The sequence below is a fragment of the Nyctibius grandis genome, chromosome 2 (assembly GCF_013368605.1).
Source record: "Nyctibius grandis isolate bNycGra1 chromosome 2, bNycGra1.pri, whole genome shotgun sequence".
Lineage (NCBI taxonomy): Eukaryota > Metazoa > Chordata > Aves > Nyctibiiformes > Nyctibiidae > Nyctibius > Nyctibius grandis.
The window spans coordinates 433199-443237 of NC_090659.1; the positions used below are offsets into that span (position 1 = coordinate 433199).

The following is a 10039-nucleotide window of genomic DNA, read 5'->3' on the forward strand; positions in this document are numbered from 1 at the left end:
TCAGAGTGCAAGCTTCCTCTGGAAGAAGCTGCTCCGATTCCGAGAATAAAATGGCTTCTCCACCCAGACACAGGCATGTTTCATTAATTTTTAAAGATAAATACACCCAGTAAGTGACGTGATGATTTACCCTCTCTTTCCACAACTGTTCTGGATCGTGGGCCCAGATTCACAGAATTTAAAGAATGGAGGAAGCATATTATGATATTCTAACCCGCCCTTCCAGAGCTGGCCATAGTATAATTTCTGCATCGTGCCTCTGGATCCTCTGTCAGCTAAACTGTAGGCTCTCAGCAATGGACTTTCAGACTTGGCTTAGAAACCTCAAGAGATAAAAAGTCAAATAGTCAATTAGGTAAAATAGTTCTGTAATTTAGTTTAAGAGGTATCTAAGTACTTTTGTTGAATTTAACGTAACACCGCAAACAGGAAGACTTAGAATATGGGTCTCGTGAATATTACAAAAGTAGGTTTGCATCACACAAAACGGAACTAATAGTCCTGTACATGCTCCTCTGTGGCAAGACAGGTGCAGTGCACCCATAAATATCTTTTCCTCTCTTGGAGGCAAACACCGAAGGAGACCGTCAACTTGCTAGTGAGGTTGTAGAAGCCTGCACCACGTTTCCTGTTTGTAAGAAACCAGGTGCAAAAAAAGACTAGAGACCTTTAAGATCGACGGCAACTCTAGGGATAGATTCATGCTGCCAGGTCCAAAACAAAAGAGCATCCAAGGTCTGCCAACATAACTTGATCTCCTGTTGGACAAAGGGGCGAGGAATATTCCTAGAAACACCAAAACCAGGTAAGCCGTGTCCTCAGTATTACAAACTTGTGAACAAAGGAGCAGTAAAAACACACTATGGTAGATTACCACTCTTCCAAGAAGGTTGCTCAGGGTTCTGAAGTCAAATTATTAATAATAATCTTTATGCTGATGAGTCATCATCAACAGCTTAAACCTTCATTAATTAAGTTTTGTTATTGCTGTTAGTTTTGTGCTTAAAATATTTACTGTGCTGAAGGCTTCTTACTTTACAATGCGCAGCTCCTGTTCTGAAGTATGAAGTTGATATCTTACAAAGCAGTTGTGCACTAATTGATTGCAGTTTAAGGAATCCTTTCCAGAGAATTAATCCTGTCTTAAAAACTCACACAGGTGAAAGCATCTTTAATGCTAATTTAATATTCATCAGTCTCTTAATGGGTTTCTTTCTATAAGGATCATCAGTACAGAATATTATTTAATTCACCTGTTAATTGGGGAGGGGGCAGGAAAGCTAATTTTATCTCATCTTTGACAAATCTACAGACAGAAACAACAGGAAACAAACCATTTTGTGCTCCAGATCGTCATCTTATATCTGGTAGTGACCAAAGCAATTAATCTGCTTCTATGAATGATTAATTGATACCACAGATGGCATGTCCAGCTAGACAGGTATCTGTATTCCCCATCTCATGTTCCTTTTCAAGAGGAAAAGCTGATAGAAGTACGATGTCTTCCTGTTATCCCTTGTGATGGATTCTCTAAACAAAATCCATTAGAAGAAGGAGGAACGAAACTTAGTGCTTCTGCTACCTATTCTCATGCTGTTAGGAGGAGAAACACCAATTTCTAGTGCCAAATAATTAAATCTGGCCCCCTTTCCCAAAGGTAAGCACATGATTATGTCCACTCCTTTGAGCTGCAATAACACTGAATTGCAGAAATTAATCCACGAAAGATTAGAACGTTTTGGGGCCTTTGGTTGGTTTTTTTTTGCTTCTTCCCTGACCCCCTAATTACAGTATAATGCACCCTGCAAAGAGAAAACCTAAGAACAAGTTACCAAAAGTCTATTTATTCCCATATATTGTCTCTGTTAGTGGAGAAAGTTGTCAATGGATTGAAAAAGGAGAAAAAGCACAATTAACTATGTCTTTAGAAAGTCTTTTGTTTGCCCATATTTTGTTGTGTGAATATAGCACCTTTAGCTTACAGCAGTGTAAAATATACTAAGAGAAGGCACGTAACTCCGTCCTTAAAGTCAGAAAAGTAAACACGTCACCTAGATGGAGTAAATTACCAAAGACAGATATTCTACTTGGATGCAACTCCAAGTTTGACCCTGTTTCCAAACAGAAACGAAAGAACAGGAGGATAGGAATGTATCATTAATACTAGAGAGATTCTGGTGCTAGGTATTCAAAATACTGTCATCTTTATAATGATGAATAATTTATAATAATTATGATGAATTATTTATAATACTCCCCCCAACTTCTAACAATAAAATGAGGATTGTTGTCTTTCTCATGAAACCTCTCTCCTTTCACGGATGAGCACATTAAGAACAGCTTCAATATGATTTCTTAATAACAAACTACTATCACTCTTAGGTTTTTCACATTACAGATAGACTGTCACAGAAAACCCGGATGGAATTTGAGCTTGTCTTATTAGAATCACCGTATACTATTCCCAGGGGCCTAGTTTTTACTTAGGACTTGTTTTTCAAAGATAGATAACAAAATTTTTTAAAATATTCAATTCGACAGCAACTGAGTGAGAATGTCCCTGAACACAGTGCTACAGGTTCTTCGGAATAAATATGTAATATGTAAAAAATAATAACCTGGTTTTGCAACATTTGATGGTAGATGACTTGAATGAGCATTAAAATGAGAGAATATAATGAAAGCCACTATTTCAGAACATACCATAATTAGTTTAATAAACTTCTCTCTCTGTTTATTTCTCACTCTCCATCCACAATCACCTTATTTCTTTTTCTTTAGCACAACCAGTTAGCTGTCACAGGTTGCATCTGCTACTGTACGTATAGGGACAGCAGTGTAGGTATCTGAGGAGACAAATTGTTCTTCACACAGGTATTCAGCTTTCCTTCTACTGCTGTTGTCAAAGTAGCATCATTTAAATGACACAGTTATAAATGTAAATAGCTCGCATATTGGCAACAACTATATAACACGAGGGAAAAATAGGATTTGTGAACCAGAAAGGTAAATGACAGCATTCAGTATGAAGAAAAAGGTACGTACTTAGGTTGGAACTGTACATTAGGTGTCTAATCATTCTTTTTATTCTAGTGAATCACAGGATTGTAGTTTCTATGACAGTTACATGTGCTTCCCTTCTCTTAGACCATGATACTGCTTTTGCTCCCTGGGGAAAAAAGAAAAAAGTTTGTAGGAAAAGAAATACAAAATGAACATAAGAAAAATGGAAACCAGTCACTTCAGAAAAGATAAAAGGACAGGAGAAGGAAGGATGACTCTTATTATTTAGGCACTACACTAAGCCTTGTAGCGGGGTAGGGGTTGGCCTCTTCTCCCAGGCAACTAGCAACAGGACAAGAGGACACAGCCTCAAGATGCACCAGGGGAGGTTCAGGTTGGACATTAGGAAAAATTTCTTCTCAGAAAGGGTCATTAGCCATTGGAAGGGGCTGCCCAGGGAGGTGGTGGAGTCATCATCTCTGGAGGGGTTGAAGAAAAGACTGGACATGGCACTTAGTGCCATGGTCTAGTTGATACAGTGGTGTTAGGTCAAAGGTTGGACTCGATGATCCCAGAGGGCTCTCCCAAACTGGGGAAAAAAAAAAAAAAAAAAAAGTTCTTGCCTTTGACATAGACTTCTTGTAGTTTTGGACAGCTTGCATAGGATGCAAATGTTGAGTGACTAATTGTAGAGTAACCAGGTTCCAAACACTGGTGGTTCTTGATGTGGCCTGATAACATCTTCTCAAGGTAGGATCTCCTTTTCTTTTAATTCCTTCTCTGAAAAATTGGAATAATATATAGCTGCTTTGTGGGCGTGCTGCCTCTCCTCCTGAATGGCAAAAAGTGCCTCTCAACATGAAAAGTAGTATTGTAGTAATGGAGAACCCTCAAACACCTTTGGAAGAACTCAAATAGGAGAAAAGAAAGGAGTGGGAATTGGATGGTTAGTTTAAAACAATGATAAATGGCCACAGAAGTACCAGGTGCAAAAACCAGTTACGAGTGTATCAGAAAGTTACAGCTTATTTGCTCTGCTTTGTTCCTTTTAAAAGACAGTTCTGATCAGGAAGGAAACCTGCATCGTAGAAGCCCATGTGATCTGTGATTGAAGAATTAATTAAATGACAGAATACATTTGGTGCAGGGGGTTTCCCTCCTGTATTTCCAACAGGATTCCAAGGAGAGGCAAGGTCAGGGCAAAAGGAGGCTTTATTAATTAATTTGACCCACCTTTTACCAAGCGATTCTTCAGGTTTTTCTCTGCAGCAGTTTTGGAGGGTTCACTGGTTCCCAGCTACTGCTCATGCTTTGCCACTGCACCCTCTGCTTTCTCAGGAAGAAGAGAGAGGATATTAGTACACTTAAGTGGTTTTGATAGGAGATGCAAGAAAACACGTAACCAACTTCTGAAATTTGTTGCAGGGATTGTTAAAACCTGGTGGTCTTAGCTATTATTCAGAGACATTTCCAGTGAAGTTGTTTTGACCGAATTCGTCTTCAGAACTACATTAATGAACTCTAGAATTTAGCCAAAAACTTACTGCAAATAGCAAGTCAAAGAGAATTACAAAAATAATTTCAAAGCGATTCACTAAAATGACTTTTTTCTTTAGCAGTTTCTGATTTTTACTGCATCTTACAGGAAAACCAACAGCCCAACCTTTGCCTGAATTCCTATGAAACAGTAGCTCTGCTAACAGTGTATTGATGTTGCTCTCTTATTATTTAGCGTCTGGTTTTGATATTAATTATTTATCTTGTATAGCAATGGCTGTCACGGAGTAAACAAGACTACGGCAGCTTCAATTACAGAAAGCAAAAATCAACCAGCCACAAAGAATACAGTAAAACTTAGACAACACAAACTACACAATTGTTTTCTTTCAGCTCCAGAAATGGACTGCCATTTTTCTGTCTGGGGAGTTCTGGCCTTTCTGAGCTTGGCTCTGGTTGTCTCGTTGATGCTGAACATTTCACACTGTATGAAAAAGAAGCAAGGTAAGCAATGTCTCTGTAGAGGAATGGAATTGGAGTGTTTAAAGTGTCACTGCTGGGAGATTTCAAGCCAACAAATTGATTCTTTTGAATCTTAAAGTTATCTTTTGGCAAGAACAATTCTAGCAGAGAGGATGTAACTTTTAAAAATTTTCAGGAGGGTCAGGTATGACTACAAGCTGCCCAACCCGCTGCTAAAAACAGCTCCCCAACTCCATTCTCTGAAGGCAAACCAACAGGACGCATACAAGGTGAAGAACTTAGTTCTGGCTGAATTTTTTTTTTTAAAGTATATTTTTAACATCTGTAATTTCCTTTTTTAAAGTGTACTTTTAATGTAACTGGTTGTTATGGAGTCACCATCTCTGGAGGGGTTTAAGAAAAGCCTGGACATGGCACTTAATGCCATGGTCTAGTTGACAGGGTGGTGTCAGGGCAATGGTTGGACTTGATGATCCCTGAGGGCTCTTCCAACCTGGTTGATTCTGTGATTATTTGTACTTTAATTTAAAAATTATTTTAAGTAGCTGCACTGATACAAAATACATTTGAGAAAATGTTCTCCTCCCCAAATTCCTGAATGCTTATTAGAATTGGATGGGCAGGCAAACACTGGGGATTCAACCACGTTAAACACACACACAGCCTACATAAACAGAAGGCCTATGTTTATAAATTGAACTCACCAAGTCTAAGAGAAATAGGTTATTACAGGACATTAAAAGAGCTGCTGGAGTGTTGTGGGATGGGGGGTGCCTTTTTGGTTTATTTTTTTTTAGTGCTACTAGGCAGATATTTCTATGATGAAAAATCACAGCCATTTATAACACTAACCTTGAGCAAGGTTTCAGTCCGATTGGCTGATGCTGCATTGCCCACGGATTCAGATCTTACTGGGGTGAATTCTGGAGCCCTGGAGCAGAAGACAGAAAGTCAAGCTTTCATGAGTTATTGATCGAGCTCTATCAATAAATCTCTTTGTAGCCATTGCCTCTCTGCTTCAATTTCTTCATCTGTGTGGATCACAGGATCTCTCTTTCAGAGATACAAGCAACAGGACTAGTAAAATAAATAAACCCTTCCCCTTGTAATATAAACATGTGATGCACCTCCCCAGGCAGAGAAAAAGGTGAGGTAGAAGCAGGAGAAGGAGGAAATAAGGAATTAATCACATGTGTTACAATACATTTTTGGGGTCTTGGAAACTAACGTAGACTTTGCAGCCACAGCACATGGTCGTAACACAAACATTTCATGTATTAGTCACAAGTATTTGAGAAAAGCAAGGGGACAACTGAAGGTCCTGAGAGCCAAGAGCTTTCAGTTTTACTCTCTACAGTGAAATCAAAAGCATGCCAGTTGATACAATTACCTGCAGTGCTCTAAAATAGCATGTTTCATTTTCTCTTAACTTTTTTTTTTTAAACAAATTTTCCAGCTAAAATGTTTCAAGACTATGAAGACAACAGTCCAAGGTAAGTTGGACAAAAAAGTTTCTTTCTGGCAAGGGTGAAATAAGCAATAAACAACGGCATGTAGCTTTGGAGGGATGGCATAGAGGAAAATCCAATACCTCATGCAGCCTGCCTGGAAATGTCAGAGCAGGATGGTGGGGAAAAACTTTTCCAAAGAAAATGGGGAAAAAACATTCATGTGAGAGAGATGTAGTCCAGTCATGTTATCAACAATGAAACAATTGCATGCTAATATGATAGTTTTATACACTGAAGTGCAAGATATTGAGCTAAAACACTATTTACTATCACTCAAACTCAATAAATCTATAATAATTTAAAAGAACTCTCAGAAAACAATGATAAATTATAGTCTGATATTTAATACTTGTGGAGCTATAATTTACATGTTTCATAGCCTTCTTTTACACATGATGTTCAAAAGCAATGAAATGGAGTCTGTTTAGAGCTGCTGGATACCTCATGAGCTATTACAATTCCATATAAAAGAAAAAACCCCAAACTTTAGAAAACAGTGATGGAAAGAGTCTCATGTCAACCCAAATATAAAAGGCCCTTGAAATAAAAACACAGAAGCCTTCACCTGTTGCCCAAAACCAATCCTTAATTACAAATTTACTTGAAGTTGGGAAGTCTCTGTCTTGAGATTAGTTTTATCTAACCCTAAGTTACAGGAAAGAAGAGTTCAATTCTTGGCTAGATAATAAATCTCTCTTCAAAATACAGACATTGCCATTTCTGCCCTCTGCTGATATTTTTAGTCTTGTTTTTCAGACCACATACAATCTATATGTGTTTAAAGTAGAACAGTGGGGTCCTAAATAAAGCATATTCTGTGAATTAAAAGTATTTGTCCCTTCCCCTTCTAGCTATGATGACTATTACACAGAAGATGACCCAGTTTATGGCAATCTCAATCAAGGTATTTTAGGTAAGCTTCACTTTAACAACATGTGTCTGTTCAGAGGCTATAATAAACGCATGGTTAAAAGCTGACTGACCAGCACGTTGTGTTTCTCAAATAGCAAATGTGAGAATTTACCCCTTTTCAATCGCCGTATTAACACCTACTTGGGGCAGAACTGCACACCCTCATACTGCACTACTGTGTGTAAGACCAGGTCTCACACCGAATTGGATTTTTTACAGTCCAAATGGCTCTGTTCAGACAAATATCTCAAACCCAAGCGCTTTTCTACATGTAGAGCTGCACCAGTTGAAATAACATCTTGATCCACGTGTGTTAAAGCAATCTAAGCCATGTTACTCACTGCCCAAAGCCAATGCTCCCCCAGAAACTGGAACAAACACACACCAGTTCTCTGCTGTGGCTCTCATGCCGAGGGCATGTCTCTCGAAGACCTTATGGTGTTAAAGCAGTATTTAAGTAACACGAACACAGCTTCTTTCCTAGCCTTATTTGGGGTTACCAAAACTAAACTACTTGAACTGCAGGGGAAAAATAAAAAAACAAACCCAACTTTTTCATACAGGGTTTGCATCAATTTAACTAAGTCAACGCTCAAATGCATTGAAGCTACAAAAGTCTGAAAGCTGTAAGAAAGCAATCTGGTTTACTGATGGCCAAATGAGATATGGCACGAGAAAATAACTTGCACCAAATGTACAGAAAACTGAAAGTAGAGCCAGAATTTAATCACCAGCTGCTGCAACTCACCACCTCTTTCTCAGCCAAAGAAAAGATTGCCTGTGCTGAAAAATACATCAGTGTGTGGTCACCCTAATTGCAAGGTGTCCTCCTAGCAGCCTAAAAGGATGCTGATTTAGTGAATAATAAGAAACTTCCCATTCTTATGAAGAGAAAATGTTTTTCATTTTCACAGTATGTGCGTCTGAGTTTCTTAGCTCTTTGCCTCTATAAATAGAGGAAGAGATCTGTGTGCAATTTCAAAACAAACCAAACTGCTACCAAAGTAAACTGGGGGGAGTTGGTGCTGTAACAGGGAGGAGCTGTTGATCTGATCTTTTAAGACTCAGTAACGTGTCTTAATTAAAACGTTTTTCTACTTTGATAAATTATAGAGGAATGTTGTTACGAGCAGATGAAGTCCCAGCCTCAAAGGCCAGTTAACCAGCTACAGGTATCTTTAATTTTAAATTCTTAATTAGGGTAATGTGGTCTGTCTCAGAGTTCTTGTGTTTATCCCATGACAACACACAACAAAAACCTTCACGTTGCTCATCACAAAAATTACCGTGTGTCCGTGTCTCAGTTTATCAGGGGATTTAAGCACAGACCTGAGACCCTTGGGTCAATCTAGGTCATTAATGAACTATAGACAGCTCATTTCCATCCCTATGGCGTGACAAAGCTCAGGCACAGGCATGCAGATCAGGCTGAATTAACCCTGAATCTGCTGCCAGAGCTTATGTAAAGAATTATTTTTATTTGTTTTGGACATCAACCAAATGAAAACACAAGCTGCATCACACGATAATCTTGAGCCTGACTGGCTCTCTCCTGCCCAGCACCAAATCTATCTGCCTTCACAAATGAAAGATGACTGGTTTGCTGTAGATTTGTATTTTGTTGAGATACCTGGATGCCTAAAAGCATGAAATTTGTCTGTAATTGAAGCATTCCTAGCATCGATTTTGTGAGTTGATTTCCAGGTATTTCATAAGGACCAATTGCCAGCCTCTCAGGATACTTCCAGGGGGTAGAAATATCCTTTTTTTTATTTAGACATTTGTCATCTTTAACTTCGTGGAAACAGAATAACCTATGAAAATTCCAGTGTCGAAAGTGCTTGACAATTTGGCTTGAAAAACACAGAGAGAAGCAGGGGAAAGTCACACAAAACATACATTTTACACTGGAAATGAGACTGTATATACACACAAGAATCACTCACCTTTGGATCTCTGCACAGACAAAGCTTGTGAAAATTGTTATTGCTAATAACTGGATTCTAGTTTAAAAAAAAAAGTGGGAAGAAAACCAGATCAAATAATGTCTTGCATCCCAAAGAATGTGCACTGATTATATAAGCTACCCTCATTCCAACAGAGAATCTTTCCAATAATACCTTGGTGAATTTTTCCTTACTGGCACTATCCTAAAGACACAAGTGACTTACCATTAGGTTATGTTGGTCTGTTTTCTGTGCTGCCACAGCTTAATCATTTGTGCTTTTAATGAGTTTATTTACAGCTAGTTTGTGTGAGCTTCAGCCACTATTATGGTTACAGTGTCAACATACTCAAAGTCTTAGACATAATTTTAAAGCGAGCCTAACCACTGAATGGTAAATATAAAGTGAATTTCCTTCTAGGTGGAGTCTGCCAGTCAGATGTGTTATGCCTCACTTGATCACAGTGTCAAGGGAAAACGCAGAAAACCAAGAAGAAACAAAGACCCTTCGTTAGAGGAGGATGCAGAAGAAAGATCATCCAACCCCACCATGATGACTTCCAAAGTTAGCATTTACCTCAATAGCGAGCAGCTGGCTGCTGAAAACACAGCCAACGTAGAAGCCATCCATGATGATCCCATCAGGTTAATGGGCTTAATTCATACTACAAAAGGAGAGAACATCTGA

The 10039-nt window shown here is 38.6% G+C and overlaps 1 protein-coding gene across 1 annotated transcript; it reads left to right on the top strand.

Annotated features, from left to right (window-relative positions):
* The first annotated feature begins 778 nt into the window (after nucleotides 1-778).
* On the top strand, nucleotides 779-10039 carry TRAT1 (T cell receptor associated transmembrane adaptor 1). Its single transcript, XM_068395569.1, has 6 exons — nucleotides 779-805; nucleotides 4894-5004; nucleotides 6440-6476; nucleotides 7346-7407; nucleotides 8520-8578; nucleotides 9773-10039. The coding sequence occupies exons 2-6, from the start codon at nucleotides 4902-4904 to the stop codon at nucleotides 10037-10039; spliced, it is 528 nt and encodes a 175-aa protein (XP_068251670.1). The 5' UTR covers nucleotides 779-805; nucleotides 4894-4901.